Below are 18,228 nucleotides of genomic sequence, written 5' to 3'. Positions count from 1 at the left end.
TGGAGCAGGGATCCTGTAGAAGGGTGTAGTCTTCCTCTGAAGATCCAGTGGAAGAGGCAGCTGCTCCTCTGGGAATCCAGTGGAGAAGCTGTGCTGGTGTTCCAAAACTCAAGATTATATCTGGGTAGGAATGCTTGGCTCCTCCCTCTGGGCTCACATATCACAATGGGGTGCTGTAGTTCTTATCAGCCATGCAGTGACATTCAATAGCCTGTTACCAGCAGATGCCTCCTCAGAGGGAGCAGTGGGTGTGGAAGAGATGAGGAAAACTGCCTGTTTAACAAGACAACTGCCATACAGATGGCAGATAGGATACAATTTGCTTGGCAATCCAGGACACATGGCTTCCCAGTCCCTCTGTTGTTCTGCCTTTTGATCCACTCCTGCCTCAGCATTTATCTTTCTAAGAACCAAGGGACACCACAGAGGGAGTAAGGATGTCTCTGATACCAAGGGGTGAGATGGAGCCTGGTGGTACCTCTGTGAGCAGTGAACGGCTCTAACCCTGTCCAGCTACCTCCTGACTGTCCGAGGCTGTGCAAGGATCTGGGTTGGAAGAGCAATCCAAGGAGGTGGGTGAAGCCAAGCCCTGTTTCAGGTGCCCCAGGGTCTGTTTGTGGCAGCACCATATGAAAGTCAGGGTTGGGAGAGAAATGCTGGAGGCAGTTCAAGCCAAGCAGATGGGATGAGTGAGAACCAGGTCCCTCAGCCTTCCTCATCCCTCTGGCATGTGTAGTTTTCTTCATTACATGCTGGGGTCTCTGAGGATGGGGAGAGGTCAGCAAAAGAGCCTGGTTTAGTTGAATCACTGCATCCAACCTTGCTGTGAGGAAGTTTGTGACATCCTGAGCTCCTGTTCTCCACATCCCTGGGCAATGTTTTTTGCTGGGAGAGGTTGATGTGCATCTACAGCAGCATCTGCTCCCCTGTACAAGGTGGTGATATCTAGAAGTCACCAATTTTAGGGCATTTTGCAAGGGCATGTAGTGATAGGGCAAAGGGGAATGGCTTAAAACTGAAAAAGGGAGGGTTTAGATCAGATATTAGGAAGAAAGAATTTATAAAGAAAGAATAATGGAGGGTTGGTGAGGCCTTGGCACAGGTTGTCCAGAAGTTGTGGCTGCCCCATCCTTGGAAGTATTCAAGGCCAGGTTGGATGGGGTTTGGGGCAACCTGAGATAGTGGAAGGTGTCCCTGTTCGTGGCAGAGGCTTTGGAATGAGATGATCATTAACGTCTCTTCCAACCCAAACCATTCCATGTGTCTACTATTGTATGATCTAAAGGTGAATTAATGTCCTCAAAGAAAGCAAAAGGAGCTGTGGTCTGTAGCTGTTTTTCAGGATGGTTGCAGCTCACAATGTGCATTGAATGGGCTCCTGATCCTCTCTGCTCTCACAAATTCCTGATGATTTCTCAATAATGATTCTTGCCATGATGTTACTGCAGGCAGCCTCAGTCCCTCCTCACAGTCGAGGGGCTGTGTGTTCAGGGAGTGTGAGCAGACAGTGTTGGTTTCACTCTGAGCACTTAAGTAGCTGTTCCCACCTGTGCCACCCTTTCTTTGTGACTTTACCCTCCGTGAAATGGAACCTGGGTGTGTAACACAACCGGCACTTGCGAGCACTCCTGTTGCTCTGAGATGCTAAAAAACCCAAACCAAGCACACCAAAAAAACCCCAAGTGGATGAATATCCATCTCTTTTACCTCTGCCCATGCTTCCAGTGGCCAGGCAGAGCTAAGCAGGCACTGTGTGGGAGGGGATCTTTGCCCTAATGCCATCTGCAGCGGCCCGAGCCATACGGAGAAGGTGTGCTTGGATTTCGACTGGCTACTCTGCAATGTTGCTGTTTCTATGGTAACTATTTTTTATTCAACAAGAGGAGCTTAAAATCCGTAGGGCTAAATCCAATCCTCGGCACAAGCATCTGCAGTTTTTCAAGGGGCTCTTCAGTAGGTGCAGTTTGTAGCTGGCTCTCGTTGCTTCAGGGTTGTGGTGTCTCTGAAACCTCCCTCCCAGCACCCTTTCCTCGTCATCCCACCCCACATCTCTACATTTTCGTCTTCCTCTGGTGGCTCTTGTCAGAACAAGGGGACAGTTTGCACGTGTTGTGCCTTACAGGGATTTCTGTCTCCCTGCAGAGAGTGCACCTTCAGGGAAAATTGCTCCGTGTTTAGCAGTGGAAGTTGGTGAATCACAAACAAGACTGATTCATCTGCAAATCATGCATTGGCTAGTGTTGCTTTCTTTATTTCCTCTTTTTTTTTTTTTTCCTCAATTAAAAAAATGCCAGATTCCTGTAGAGGCAGTTTAACCACTGCTATTACTGTGTTTGTGACTGGTTCCCACACGTGAGCTTTGTCATTAAAATTAGGCTATTAGAAACAGCCAGTTTGTTGGAGAAATTAGAGAGAAAACACAGAGAGGAAGTGATTTCTTCAAAAATAAAAACCAAATCAACTAATATGTTCCTGGTTATACCAGATGGGGCCTGCTCCTCTCTGTCCTTTATTAGGGTAAACCAGGAGAGATAGGACTGAAGGCAAGAGCAGTTCACACTGTTATGGTTAAAGCAGGCTCAGGTCAATAATTTATTAAGTGGTCAGTGTTTCTAATCAGCCTCTCAACCTTGCAGCTTTTCAGCATTCAGACTTAGTTCTGAAGTTGCAGTTTTGTAATTTGTGTGCATCTGACTGTCCTGGATCAAAAGAGCCCTGACTTTTAAGAATATTTGAAAATAAGCCTGAAATTTGAAAATTTAGACACAAATGAGAGCCTTTTGCTCTTTTCTGTACACTGTGTAAGCTGCTGTGTTTAAAATTGTATTACTCCAGTGGTCTTGAGCAGAATGGGCTAAAAATGGACATTTCACAGTCTGAAAGTGATGCCCTTCATTGGGTTTGGGAACACAGAGCAACCAGCTCAGAGTGCAGCTTCCCTGAGTGTCACAGACAAAAGCAGCTTAGCCAGGTCCCCCTGCTCTATCAGCTTTACCCAGTGCACTGTAAAATTACCTGAGCTCCACTCTTGTGACATGGACAAAATTGAGTTTATTTGCAGCCAAATGGCATTTTTTAGAAGAAATTGCATTTGTTGACCTGGTATTTAGCTACCAGGTTGGGCAAATGGCAGGGATGATTTTGAAATTTATGAGTCCATCACCTAAAATTAATACTTACTGACTTAATTATAAGGCTTTAAGCATGTCACCCACACAGGTACTTCCCTAAGCTTATTCAGATCCTGAAGAGTTGCAATGCTTTTTAAAATCTGTTTGTGGATCTCTTTTAGAGTGACATTTAGGCTGCCATGTCTCCTGGTATTTCTGAAATCCACACTGCTAGTGGCTTGTTAGCTGTGAGGGAAAAAAATATGTGGCTATCTCAGATCCTGAAGAAAGAAGGGAATTTGGGAAGGGAATTAATTCCCCTAATCTGGGAATTTGGAGCCTGTTTCTGCTCCCAGCACTGTGGCTAACTTGTTATTTGACCTCCAGATGTTGCAGTTCCCAGCCCTGTGTGTGATGCTGGATGCAGTGAGCTGTTACAAAGCCCATCAGTAATTTTTGCAGAATAATTACAGAAACACAAGCCATGTAAAGATGGGAATCATGGTGCGGATGTGTATCAAAGCAGGGCTGTCTTTCAGGTGGCCCAGAGGGTCACAGCCTGTGCATTTGTAAATGCATCCCCTGCTCTAAAGCTGTGAGCGTGGGGCTGTGTTTAATTGCTTTTTTGGGATTATAGTGAGAGCTGTGACAGCTCTGGCTGTTGCCAGTGGGTTTGTACTGTGAGTGACAGACGTTCATTGAGGGCTTTTTGCAGTGCTCCACTCATTACCCCTGAGCTGTAATCCATCACGTTAGAGACTGTGACCCTTGGAGTGAGCAGCTGTGGTGCCTGTGCCACGTTAATTTGTTGAGTGTTTTGTGGCATGATTTTTCACTTTGCTCTAAGGGACTCTCCTGCATCCTTGTTGATTGTCAGTCCAGGTCACTTGGCTGCTCCTCAGCAGCCAGAGGGTGTTTCCAGTGCCCTCTCAGGGCTTGTGAACCCCAGGACAAGCGATCCAGTGGTATAAATTATGGAATCACAGAATCATTGCCTCATTTAGTTTGGAAAACACCTCCAAGATCAAGTCCAAGCACTAACCCAGCACTGCCAAGCCCACCACTAACCCATGTCCTCAAATGCCACATCTACACAGCTCTTAAATCCCTCCAGGGATGGTGACTCCAACACTTCCCTGGGCAGCCTGTGCCAATGCTTGGCAGCACATTCAGCACAAAAAGTTTTCCTAATATCCAGAGCAAACTCCTGTGTGGTCAGCGAGGCTGCCTCTGGGAAGCCCTGACTGCCAGCAGGAGTAAAGGCCCACCATGCATGAGGCTTTAAAATGCTCCAGCTGGTCAAAACTATTCTGCCTGTTGATCTCCATTTCAAAGGAAATTGAGTCACTTGGAGAAGTAGCTAGAAAATAATGGCTGGTGACATCCTCGCTGGTGGCATTGAATGCTGTGAAATAGCAGCAAAGGGTCGAATTCTGCCACCCATTATCATGTCAGGCATTTCTTTTGTTCAGCTGCAGAGCCTGGCGGGGACCAGGAGAAAGTCTCACCCCTCCAGTCCTCTCCTTGTAGCTGCTTTTATTAAACAGGCGTCGTTCCTGTCAACGTGAATAAAGGGAAGAGAGAGCAGTTCATTATCCAGTGTATCACTTTGAGTCTAATACTAATTAAAAGCTTTGCCATCACTTCTCTGGAACCTATTCTTAGAAATTATGTAAATTAATTGGAGTTTTGAAGAGGAGCATATGCCAAATCCTAAGTAATTCCCTGCTGGCTGAGGCAGCTCCAGCACTGGAACTGGAGAATGGCATCAGGATTCTTTTTTCTTTCCTTTTGTGGCTGCAAAAATGTAAAGCTGCTTTGGTAAATTCTGATTATTCTCTTTAGCCAGTATACAAGACAGATCAAATATCCAGACCCTGACCATTTTCCAGAGAGGTGCAATACAAGAGCTTTTTCACCATGAAAGCTTTTCCATCTCAGAAATGACATTTAACACAGAAAGGGTTTTTACTTCCACAGCATTTCTCTAAAGAAATGCATGTTTCTGCTTCAAAGAGGATTTTGACCCTCAAAAGGGAGACGTACTTGAGATCCTGTGAACTCCCCTAGTGAGTTCACTCTTGCTACTAATTTAATGGGCAAAATATTTGCTTGCTGTGCTGAAAGACAAGAGAGATTTGATCCCAAGGTACACAGTGCTTTTGAAGTAAAATACTTTTAAATATTATTAGTGCTTTTTTCCCCCCATCTGATTATTTTTCCCCTTTGAAAAAAAGCCAAAACAAATAGAAGGAGAAACACCAAAGAAAATGGTTCCGATAAAAAGGAGAAGCAGTGTGGTTTGGTGTCAGTATATTTTGGTCTCAATCAACAAATCACTTTAAAAGTTGATTAAACTACTTGCGTGTTTAAAGATAAACATGATTAAGTACTTTGGTGGATCTTGGCTTATTACATATTGAGGCTGGATCTGAGCGTGAGTTGAATCATGGAGCGTTTGTGGGGAGATGCTGACTCCAGATGCACATTTTGCAAAGTTGCCTTTTCTTTATTACCTCGCCCTGAGGATTAAGAGAATCGGAGTGTGGATCCTCATGGAGGAGGAGGCAGCCCTCCAGTCCAAATGCTATTTTTCCTTTAGGGGTTTAAAGTTCAGTGCTAATGATGGAGTTTTGCAGCCATCATCTTTTCCCTCTGAAGCCTTTTCAGTATCAAAGGTGGCAGTCTTTGATAGGACCTTAAAGTTCATCTCCTTCCAGTCCCCTGACACAGGCAGTGACACCTTCCACTGTCCCAGGTTGCTGGCCTTGAAGACTTCCAGGGATGGACATCCACAACTTCTCAGGGAAACCTGTCCTAGTGACTCAGTTCCTCCACAGTAAAGAATTTGTTCTTAATATCTGATGCAAATCTGCCCTTTTTCAGCTTAAAACCATTCTGCCTCATCCTATCATTGCATACCCTTATTAAAAGGATGCTCAAACTCCTGGATGTCTGCTCCATCCTCAGCCATTAGTTCCTTGGGCTCTGGGCCATTATTCTTAAATATTCCTCAGTTTTCTCATCAGTATTTTCTTCTCCTTTGAGGCAAAATTCATTATTGTTCCATTGGTGTTTTTTTTCTGCTTTTTGATTCTCACCAAAAAGGGCTCTCTAACACTGCAGGTTAGTAGGATGAAAACAACTATTCATTTAGCTGTGGTTGGAGCTTGTAAAAATCCTTATCTCTAGCAGCAGTTGGAGTGTAAGATCCCAAAATAGAATTTGTTAAGCCCTTACAAGTGCAGACAGTTCTTGGGAAAAGAAAGCACAAGGAAACACAACTTCGGATCAATAGAAAATCATTTTAGAGCAAGAATACCACATGTAGCAATGAATGTAGATGGGATTGTTGTTGCTAACCACTTACTAGATAGCAAGCTTTATGCATGTATTTTGGAGTAGTCTCTGAGTGTGTGGTAAATACAGCATCATCTCTCTTTATGCTTACATTTGCTAATGCACCAGTGGTTTAGAAACACTGTGGGACATTTTTATTGAACGAACACAAAATGCAGTCATTACCCTGGAATTAGGGTGGCAGCTTGTGTGACTGCTAGATAGGGATCACAGGGGATGGAGTAATTAGGTGTTAAACTAAACTGGTGGCAGAGACAGGGAGTTTTTTCTGGGTTGCTTCTGAATTTCAGGACTGCATCCTGCATCCCCAGAGCTGCTGTGGGGAACCCTCTGCATGTAGTCTGTGGGTGCAGCCAGGTTTTATCCCGGGTGGAATTGTTATGTTGGGGATGTACTTGAGCACAGCTGCCTGTTTTCCCATCATCATGTTCTCTGGTTGCCCACATTTTGGGTCTGAGTTCACTGTCCAAGCTCTAATCCATTTCCAGTCTCCTGGCTGGAAAAAAATATTTTTCCATCCCAGAGCTGCTGTGGGGAACCCTCTGCATGTAGCCTGTGGGTGCAGCCAGGTTTTATCCCAGGTGGAGGTGTTATGTTGGGGATGTACTTGAGCACAGCTGCCTGTTTTCCCATCATCATGTTCTCTGGTTGCCCACATTTTGGGTCTGAGTTCACTGTCCAAGCTCTAATCCATTTCCAGTCTCCTGGCTGGAAAAAAATATTTTTCCATCTTTCCATCTTGGAGACCAGCCCAGTGGTTGTTTTGGTGCTCTGCAGGTGCTGAACATCCCTCAGGGTAAATCAGAGCCATGCTGTGCTATTTGCATCCATCTTGTGCATTACCCTGGGGGGCTTCAGTTTGAGTCTTGGCACTCTCAGTTGCTCCCAGAGGGTGGTGGCTGTCAGAGGTGGAGAGGCTCTGCCCACAGGAGATTTTCAAGCAGCAGTTTCTCATCAAGTTCTCATTTTGGTGAGCACAGTCTCCTTGTGGACCAAATTCTGGTTGGATGCCTGAGGTGGACATACCCTGTGCTTCAGGTATGATGGGCTTGGTGGTGTAGATGTGGACTGAGGCTGTCCCCTCTATTTCTGTGGCTGGATTGGCATGAAAAGAACAGAGGACCAACTAAGTTGACAAAACCCACATGGACGTCTTTCAGATGGATTTTCAGATGTATTGGCTGTTTCTTGGTGTCATCACGTGTTCCTCTTCCCACAGGACCATGCTGACTTGAGAAACCACTTCTTCACTGTGGGGATGAAGCTGGAGGCAGTGAATATGAGGGAGCCATTTCATATCTGTCCTGCATCAGTGACCAAGGTGAGTGCTCAGAAAGGAGGGATGGAAAGAGTCTGTCTGGGAAACCCTTCCTGATTTTCACTACATTTAGAAAAAAACAAGAGTGGTACTTAAGTGGCTGGAGAGCATGTTAAGAAATAGGTTTAAAATCCATGTATATTCCTAATTAATTCTTTCCCACAAGCATCACCGCCTGATTCCATGCACTTAAACCAATGGGGATAAGCATGTTCATCTACCACTTGCAAGCAAAAAAAAAAAGGATCCCTCTTTTGTCTTTGTCTCCCCTCCATCCATATGTATTTTCCCTGCACATCTGAGAAACCTTTGGAAATAAAAGAGCTGAATGGAGGTGGTGGCTGGATATTTAATCTACACACTCGAATACAAGAGAGAGGAAGGCTCTGGGGTCTTCAGGATCATCTCCATTGCTGCTCAGTTGTGGGACCCTGAACCTCAGCACTTTCCATTGCTTCATTTCACCCATCTCTAAAACTCAGGCTTTGATCTCTTGGGTAGAAACACTTGGATGAAAAGGTTTAGATGGGAGCAAATTATTTGCAGTAGTTTGATCCCCAGGTTTGGCTGTTTCAGCTTTCCATGTTACATAATGTTGCAGCAAATCTAACCTCAGATTTTTGTCTCTTCTTTTTCACCCCTTAGGTTTTTAACAATCATTATTTACAAGTGACCATTGATGACTTGAGACCTGAATCCAGCAAAATCTCAATGCTTTGCCATGCAGATTCCCTGGGGATCTTGCCAATACAGTGGTGCCTTAAAAACGGAGTCAATCTCACACCTCCCAAGGGTTTGTATTCCTTCTCAGTGATTTTTGGGTTTACTCTGAAGTGCACTTGCTTGTTATTATTGCCTTTCAGATTGTGGTGGTGGTTGCTGTAGAGCATCAGCTGAAGTGTCTCAAGCCAGAGTAGTTTTCTGGAGTGATTGGGGCTGTTCTGGCTCCTACCAGCCCATGAACATCTCAACAAATGTTTCTTGCTGGTGGATTGATGTCCCTGTGCTTTGAAGTCTGATTAAGGCTTGTGAAATCCTCGTGAATTCCTGTGGGACGAATCCTAGCAGTTCTTTGTGAGTGTAGAGAGCAAAAGGAGCACTAAAAGTCCAATCACTGCAGAGGCAAACCCTGTTTCATCCGTGTCAGTACAACATTGAGGCCAAGCAAAGCTCCTGAATCTGAGTGTCTGAGCTAAAAACAGCTGCCTGCCCAGGAGTGTGGAGGGATTTCCTTGGCTGTCTCAACAAATCCCAGGGCACACTGCAAGCAGTGTTCAGGTCAGAGACAGGAGAAACAGCCTACAGCCCTGCTGTTCCTCAACTTTGTAGCAGTGCAGTTAATTACTCTCAACTTCAGACAACCACCTGTGGTGCCCTTGCAATATTTCTTTGCGTTCAGAATGTGTTGGTTCCCTGGAATTTCAGGTTTTTGAAGCTGGCTGGGTTGTTGGTCTGTTTGCCAAAAATCAGTGTTGCTTGGGAGTAAGAAATGCCTCAAAAAAAAAAAAAAAAAAGCTAAGTTTTGTGTGTGAACTTTTGCCTTCATTTTGGAAAAAGCATGATGCTGCCAAACCCAGGGAAGGGAAGGGTTATTCCCTACCAGATTTAGAATCCTCTTATGTATATCCAGAGTGCTTCTTCAGCACATGTAATTTGAAATTCCCACCAAAGTCCTGAAGCCCTGTGCCTGCAGCTGCATACAGTACATCCATGACTGCTCTGCTGCTTCTGCTGAAATAAATCTGCTGTCTGGGGCTTTAGCTCTTCCCTGCTGAAACCCAGGTGCAATGATAATGCCTGTGTAAGCACTCACTGATACTGGCCAGAAGAGTTGCTAGAAATCAAAGTAAATGGAATATTTTGGGCTTTTTCCACCCAAATTCACTTGCAGCTTGCCCAGGCGGGACAATTAACTGAAAGAGACCATAGGCTTAAAAATTACCATTCCATGCTGACACAAAGCCCATCTGAGATGGTGGTTTTTGGGTCAAGTGTGTTCAATGAACCTCTCTTTTAGATGCCAGCATTTGAAGACATATCTGAAGCGTCTGTCATGTGAATATTTTTCAACTTGGCCAGGTCTAATGAGAGGTGTCCCTGCCCATGGCAGAGGGGTGGAACTGGGTCACCTTCCAGGCCCCTTACAGACCAAACCATTCTGTGGTTCTATGATCTTGTGTGGTACGTGGTTATTGGGATCCACCTGGGCACCTGAGAAAGTGCAGAAAGTCTCTCATCCCCCTGGTGAAAACCAATTTGGCTTTCCGCTGTGAGATCAGAAATCCTGGGGGAAAGCTATTAAAAAGGCATAAAGCCAGTGGCAGATAGATGCATTCTATGTGTTGCTTTTTTTTTTTATATACTGTGTATAAGGGCTGCATGTACAAACTGAATTTTAGCACCTTAAAACCTTTTCTGTGGGCAGACAGATTCTTTGAGTTACTAAAATGTAATCAGATATTAGAATGAGTTATTTGAAAATAAACACAAACTAAACACAACAAAAACCCAAAAAGCACCAAAAAAGAAAGCAGATGGAAAGTGAAAAACATCCAAACCCCTGGTTAATTTAGGCTTGACAAGGAGGTTTTCTGATCTCAAAATCTACTGACTTTTTTTAGTCAGAACAGTATGCCAGGTCGGGATATTGGAGTTTGGAGTCCTTTATTTGTCTGATAGCCATTCTCTTTCCTTTTTGCTTATCAAGGCTTTATTGAAGACAAACAAAGAGTAAATGGGTCATGAACAGGAGGTGCAAATATTTGCTACTTGAAATAGAGAGCAGTATTTTCCTGTACAGTGCCAAAAATGAATACCCATTAACTGCTGCTGTATAAACATTGAACAAGCTCTGTTTATATTTATTAGAGCAGGATTTATAGACCACTTCCCTTTAGAGTAACAGTCATTGTTTTATGAGCTATTATTAAGTGGGGGAAAAAACATTTTGATACTGCTCCTAGTTGTAAAGCTTACTAAGGACAAGCCACTTCCAAAAACCTCCAGTACATTTGTATTGTGATATTTGCTTTGAATTAGCTTCTAATGCTGGGCTCTTCCATGCCCAGAGCTGAGATGGCAAACATGGTGAAGGTGTTGCATGTTTGAGGAGCAGCAGCTGAGTTGTACAAACACAGCTCTCAGTGCTGTCCCTTGGGCTGAGCCTTCCAGGATGGCAGGGTGTGAGTGCTGGGTGCTGATGGAGGCACTGGGCACCTGGTACCTCCCTGTGTGCTGATGGAGGCAGCTGAGGGCAGGATCACCGAATCAGGGAGTCAGTGGGGTTGGAAAAGACCTCCAGGCAAGCTGGGTCATTGAGTCCAACCTTTGATCACCACCTTTGTCACCCAGACCACAGCACTGAGTATCCAGTTGTTTCTTCACCATTTCTAGGGATGGGCACTCCTCCCCTTCCCTGGGCAGCCCATTCCAGTGCCTGACTGTGGCATTCACATTCTCTGGAAAAATCCATTCGCCCAGGATTTTTCTCCTGGAAAGCTGAGAGGCCTCAGAGAAAAGGAAAACAATTCTTATCTCATTTGCTTCTCCTGTGTTGTGCTCATATGGAATGTGTTTGGAGATTATTTACCCAAAGGTGATTGCCTGATTGGATTCTGGTATGCATTGTTTTGACTCTTAGGCCAATTAGTGCCAAGCTGTGCCGGTACTCTGGAGAGAGTCACAAGTTTTCATTATTATCTTGTAGCATTGAGTAAGTATTTTTTCTGTATTCTTTAGTATAGTTTAGTATAGTATTCTTTAATATAATACAGTATGGTAAAGTAATAAATTGGCCTTCTGAGAACATGGAGTCATATGCATCATTCCTGCCTTTGTCAGGGGGTGCCTTGCAAATACAATACCTGGCAACCCTTTCAGTGAAGAAATTCTTCCTAATGTCCACCCTGACCCTCCCCTAGTGCAGCTTTGTGCTGTTCCCTCTCCTCCTGTCCCTGTTCCCTGGGGCACAGCCCGACCTCCGGCTGTCCCCTCCTGTCAGGAGCTGTGCAGAGCCACAAGGTCCCCCCTGAGCCTCCTTTTCTCCAGGCTGAGCCCCTTTCCAGCTCCAGGGACTCTGAGCCTCCTTTTCTCCAGGCTCAGCCCCTTTCCCAGCTCCAGGGACTCTGAGCCTCCTTTTCTCCAGGCTCAGCCCCTTTCCCAGCTCCAGGGACTCTCCTGGGACTCCAGACCCTTCCCGGCCCCATTCCCTGGACAGCTCCAGCCCCTCCCGGCCCCTGTGGCCGTGAAGGCCCAGAACCGGCCTCAGCCCTCAAGGTGCACCCTCACTTTGAAAAGGCCACAAACAAGGCAGGGCTCATGTGGAGTCAATTCCTGGGTGTTCCCCTCTTGGAATCCTCCTTGTGCTGCTGCAGTGAGTTATTTTTACCTCCCCACTGCCCTCCTGGGTTCCGTTCCTGCTGGAGCCTGAAGGGAAAGGTAGTTCCAGTGGTGCAGGGGCAGTTGTGTGGTGACAGCACAGTCAGGTTTTTGTACCTCACTCAAACACCTCTAATGGGCCTTTTCCTTCCACTCTGACGTGATCTGTGTAGCTTAAAATCGAGATGCAAAACCCATGTGTGAGGGGTTTAAATTTGAGATAAAAAAAGAGATGAAATGTGGAGAAAATACTGTTGCAGAAATTGTTAAAAAACAGTTTAAAAAAAACACAGTTAAACAGTTAAAAAACAGTTTTAAAAAAACACAGTTAAACAGTTAAAAAACAGTGCAAGGATATTTTCTGAATGAAAAATGGCATTCTTTATAAGTAACTGCCCTTTTCCTCCTTCCCTGTGCATGTTTAGTTTTTTAATTATTAGGCACTTTAATGCCCCACAGAGACAGGCATCGTAGCTCAAGGCTTTATCTCAGTAATTTGTTTGTCATGAATGCAATTACTAGGACTAGAAATCATCTTATCTGAGATATTTGGATCTTGGCAGGATGCTTGGCACGTTGTTTTCAAAAATTTTACCTCCTTTTTTTGGGATCTGGCAGACTGATAGGGGATTACACTCAATATTCCAGTCCTTGCCTATAAAAAAAAGTCACCATTTTCATTGTCATAAGTGATTCATTCACATTTGATCTTGAGTGTCCCTTTTTGACTATCAATGCAAAAGGCATTTAGGGATGTTCTGTGAAATGAGGCCAGGCTGAGATTTGAAAGGAGATTGAGGGGAGAATTTGGCCTTTGGGTGACTCCTGAAACTTTCCAGTAAGAGTAGTTCTGCAGTAATGTCATTAGAGTATCCACAGGCCCCTGGACAGGATTAGCACTCACTGGTTTCAAGCACTGCAAAAATAGAGACTTAAGAGCCAGGCAAAAAAACCCAAAAACAACCCAAAAGCAAATGAAAAAAAAACCAGACATTTCTGTTCCAAGAATTTATTGCCTAAATTGCCAAGAATAGTGAATGAGAAGAGGTCAGATTTGTCTTTCTGTGATGGGACTCCTTGAGAGATGCTCATATAAAGGAATCCCTTTATTTTACCTAGAAGCAGAGGCTGAAGGGATGATCTGCTTGCTGGGAGATCTGCATTCATTTTCCTGCTCTGCTCCAGATTTCTGTAACATTTTTACTGTGATGGGATTCAGCTCACACACTCTGAGCTGCTGGGGAGCCAGTCAGGAAGGATACATGAATGAGGAGAGGGGAATTTATCTCCTGCTTTGAAAGGGAGGATGGATCGGCTTCTGATTGCGCTGATCCCGTCCCTGTCCATTCCTGAGGGTCCAGCAAATAACCCATGTCCAGCTCCGTAACCTTGTCCACCTTTTAGACAGCTAAAAGTTCTCACCGTCATATTTTCTGGAAAAATCCCCTTGCCCAGGATTTCTCTCCTGGGAAGCTGAGAAGCCACAGAGAAAAAGGAAAACAATATTATCTCATTTGTTTCTCCTGTGCTTTGCTGCTTTGGAATGTGTTTGGAGATTGTTTATCCAACAGGTGATTGTTTCATTGGTTTCATGTGAATTGTTTTTACTTACTGGCCAATCACAGCCAAGTTGGGTTGAGGCTCTGGAAAACGTCACGAATTTTCATTGATGTCTTTCTAGCTTTCTGTCTGTATCCTGTCTGTATTCTTTAGTATAGTTTAGTCTAGTATTCTTTAATATAATATATATCATAAAATAATAAATTAGCCTTCTAAGAACATGGAGTCAGATTCTCATTTCCTCCCCACGTCAGGGAAACCCAGCAAATAAAAAACTAAAAGCAGGAGAAGGAAGTCCATAACTAGCCCCATGTGGAAATCTGGGACAGTGGCACTTGTCATTAGTTATGGGTTTGTTAAAAGTTGGGAGATGCTCACAGAAAAGGGAAAATAGGGGAAATAATTATGCCTTATCACTTTTTAGAGGAGACTTGGCAGTTAAATGCAGGAGGTGTGTGTGGAGGCTGGAGGAGCCATTGGCTCTCATGGTGTGTGACCAGGGGCCCTGTTGGCACTGCAGGGGTCACTGGGGCAGGATGAGATGCTGAAGCACAGATGTTCATCTGCTTGGGGCCCATTTTGTCCTCTGTCTGTGGTGTGGAGTGGTGGCTGATGGCTGTTTTTGTTCTGTCGTCCTGCAGGTTACTCTGGCCAAGACTTTGACTGGGCAGACTACCAGAAGCAGTGTGGAGCTGAGGCAGCACCTCACCTGTGCTTTAGAAATGTAAGTTCTTCCTTTTGCTCCTGTCCAGCTATGTGAAACAAAACAGCTTGGACAGAAAAGGTGCTGCAAGGCTTTGAGGGGTTCCTCCCAAAACACCATGAGGATGCCTTAGGAAGGAAACTGGGGAGTGCTCCAGGTCTCCATCCCTAAAACAGAAAAAACTTATTTTATTCTTGTCTTTATCTGTAATTATCCTGCCCTTCTTCCCCTCTCTGGTTTTGTATAGCACTAAAAGGATCTCAACTGGTTATTGCTATTAATTCAAGTGCTACTAAAAATAATTCAGGTAAAGAAGTTGCATAGTATCATTTGCCTCTTTTTACATTTTAGGTGTTTTATCTGTATCCCAGGGATACAAAGAAACCACACCACATGCATTAAAATGCTAAATGTTGAAAATGTATGAGAGGGTGATTAACCCTCATGAATGCACTGGTCCTTGGGACAGTTCATGTCCTTCCTTGATGCTGCAACAGTGATGTGAGAGTGATGGATGCCATTAAGATTCTCAGCTTTTGATATGATCATTTGCAGGCTGTTTTATGGCAATGACAATCCTGTGTGGCTTGATCTGACAGGTATTCATTGCTTGGGGAGAGGCAGATGTAGCCTTCTGCCTTTTCCAGCGACCTGGTGCTCCCCTTCGTGTGCCCATCAGCTGCTGGAGGTTGAGATCCCATCAATGACTGAAAATACTCCTGATGGTGGTACATAAGTGTTGGTGGTACATAAGTGTTAGTGGTGCACTTAAAATGAACACAGAAAGCTTTGCAAAATAAAGTGGTGTGGTGAATGCTGGACAGACAAATTTCTGTAGGAATTGTACAGCATTTCACTGAGCTCAGAAGTCCCAGGACTGAGGGATGTGGTATTTATGGAAAGCAGAATGGAGACAGGCACCAGCTGTGGTTTTCCATGGCCTTCCTCATCTCTGGTGGCCTAGGGACAGCCTGGCTTGGAAGCTTTGATGGTGAATTAGTGATTTTTTTTTATTGATGAACTCACAGGAACTGTACCATGAACAGAGTCTGACTTGGGAGGCAAACCAGAGTAAGGATTTCTTTGCCTCATAGGGTCCCTCTTCCTGAAGGGACTTAAAGCAAAGATTTCCAGCAGTCCTGAGGGAAGCTGCGTCACACCAATACAGTGGGGCTATTTTTACGTTTCTCTTCTGCAAGCATCCCCACCTTTTCTTTATATCTCTTTTCATTTTGCCAAGTAGTGGATATCTTCTCTCAGCAGTGGCAGCCTTGAGAAAAGTCTCTGCATAATATCCTCTAAGATTAAGTCAGGTCTGGGCATTTTTTGGTCTTTTTTTTTTTAAGGAAACATTCACCAGATGAGCATGTGTCTCTTTATTCTTCCACTCTCAATAACACAATTCTTTTCAGAGGGAACTGCTCTGTTGTCACTTGTGCAGCCTCCTGGCTGGCTGGTCCCCTTGATTTGTGGCTGTGAGGGGCTCTTTGATGGAAGCTTTTTTTGCATCTCCCACCTCGTGCAGCCAGACATGGTGCTGGCAGTGGAGGTGCCGTAGCTGTTTCCCCAGGAGGGATTTTTAACAAGGAGAGGCAGTTATGGAATGGATTGACGTGCCCAAATGCTTAGTAAAATAAACTCCACCTAACTGTTTTGCCATTGATTTTGTATAAATGAGCCTCCAGCACTGAACTGCAATGAAAGGAGCCGGGGTGATGATAAATGGCATTTCCTTGTTAGGCAACATAAAAGACATTTAAACAAACTCAGCCTGCATTCCTGCAGCCCTGGCCATTAGCAGCTTTTGCAGGGTGAAGCTGATCTGTGTGCTGAGCAAGGCTTGAGGCAGTCCGAGGTGTGCTTGAGAGTAGCAGCGTGTTCTTGGATAGAAAAGAGACCAAAGCCATGAGTTTTTAGTCTCTTGGAGAACTCTCAATGGTTGTTCAAGGTGAAGTGGCCTTGGTCCTTGGTGTTGTACCAATAGGAGGAGGATTAAATTTGAGCCTGGCTTCCAGTTTCTCACATAGGATGAGAGTGTGGTGTCATTTTGAGTCAGTGGCAGTTATTACCCATCCCAATTATTATTAGCAAAACATCTCATTTCAGAGAGGGAAGCCTTTCTGTGCTACTGTGTGCAGAGAGATGCAGAGCAGGTGGAACAGAGGGGAGGGAAATCCAAGGAGAGGAAGGCCTGGTATGGACACAGGTATTGCATTAGTGTGTTTTCAGGGAGAGTGGTGGGGAGATGCTGGGAAGGGACTGAGAATAAGTGACAGGAGGGGACATTGGAAGGAACAGTGGCAATAAACACGACTGGATACATCTACACTCCAGCCTATGTATCTGAAAGCCTTGTTCATTGAGCTTAAAATAGATTCACAGCATGGTTTGGGTTGGAAGGGTCATTAAAGATTGTCTAGTTCCAGTCCCCCCGTCCCATGGACACTGCTGCCACCCACTAGATTGGGTTGCTCAGAGATACATCCATGAAAACTCCGTGAAGAAAAGCATACTTCAAAAGGTTATTCAGATATCTTCAGCTTCAGTCAGCTTGACTGAATGCATGAAGAGGTTTCTCTGGTCTCAGGCAAGATAGTTTTTTGCTTTATAAGGTTTCTCCTAGCAAGGTGAGAGATGCTTAAGCACAGGAGTTCTGGGAATCTTCTGGATAGTATCACATTAACAGAAAATGCATCATTGGCAAACATTCAAACATCCTTGGAGCTGATGTGGAGCAGCAGGACTCCAGTCCCCTAGGAGTCAGGGATAGGAGTAGAACATGACATGCATTTCATCATTGATTTTTCATACGGGTGTTGATGCAAACCTGCTCCTGCATGGGCTCCTCTCTCCAGGGTCACAGCCTCCTCTGGGAATCCATCTCCTGTGACAGGGATCCTCCAGGGGCAGCAGGGGCAACAGACCCCCATGTGCTGCAGGGGCACAGCTGCCTCACCCTGGGCTGCACCAGCACAGCTCTGATTTGACTCTGGATGCCTTTGCATTTTTCAGGGTATCCTTCCCTTACAGCAGAAAGCAAACCATACTAACTTTATGCTTCCTAGCAGACAGTCTGGTTGAAGTTGTGCAGTGCTGCAGTGCCATGTTTCACCATTGTCTCCTGCCTCTTTCAGACATCCTTCAGCCGTGGCTTCACCAAGAACATGAAGCTGGAGGCAGTGAACCCGAGGAACCCTGCAGAGATTTGTGTGGCTTCCATCACCTCGGTGAAAGGACGGTTGATGTGGCTGCACCTGGAAGGTACATGCTCTAAAGGCTGCTTGTGTTTGCTTCACTCACTCACTCACTCACTCACTCAATTTTGTCCTTTATCCTCTGCACAAAATTTCTCTCTTCAGCTTTTCAATTTTATACACCTTGACCAGTTGTGTGTCATGAGGAATTACATTTACCTGCTCTTTCTCTGGGGGAGCTGCAGGTTCCCCCACCTCTCCATCCACGTGGTCTTTATCAACATGATAACAACCTCCTCCCTGCCATCATCATACACCTTTATCTTAGGAACAGAAGTTTGCCTCACATGTGCAGCTGAGACTTCTACAGCAATTCCCAACCTGAAAATTTGTACAGGAGGAGAGGTCTCTAATGAAAGCCCTTAAAGTTGGTAAAAATGTTGCCAGGTAACTCAAAGTATTATAGTTCTCCCGAGTGTTTGCTTTTGGTAGAGCTGTGTGCAATGGCAGGTTTTGTTTTTTAACTCTAAGATGATTGTTTGCTTTTTAGCTCAAGGTAGCAAAAGCTCATCTAGAGTCTGGTCCAGACACAGGGTAAATATTTTG

At 44.8% G+C, this 18,228-nt stretch overlaps 1 protein-coding gene across 1 annotated transcript in view; it reads left to right on the top strand.

The window, feature by feature from the left end:
* The window catches only part of SFMBT2 (Scm like with four mbt domains 2), a 102,817-nt gene that overhangs the window by 59,087 nt on the left and 25,502 nt on the right, over nt 1–18,228 (top strand). Inside the window, exons 8-11 of the mRNA XM_041483773.1 lie at nt 7,690–7,791; nt 8,434–8,581; nt 14,367–14,449; nt 17,563–17,689. Of these exons, the coding sequence (XP_041339707.1) occupies nt 7,690–7,791; nt 8,434–8,581; nt 14,367–14,449; nt 17,563–17,689 (460 nt within the window). The remainder of the gene's footprint in view (nt 1–7,689; nt 7,792–8,433; nt 8,582–14,366; nt 14,450–17,562; nt 17,690–18,228) is intronic.

This window comes from Pyrgilauda ruficollis, unplaced genomic scaffold, assembly GCF_017590135.1.
Source record: "Pyrgilauda ruficollis isolate IOZ18807 unplaced genomic scaffold, ASM1759013v1 scaffold61, whole genome shotgun sequence".
NCBI lineage: Eukaryota > Metazoa > Chordata > Aves > Passeriformes > Passeridae > Pyrgilauda > Pyrgilauda ruficollis.
This window is presented reverse-complemented; position numbering and strand designations above follow the sequence as displayed.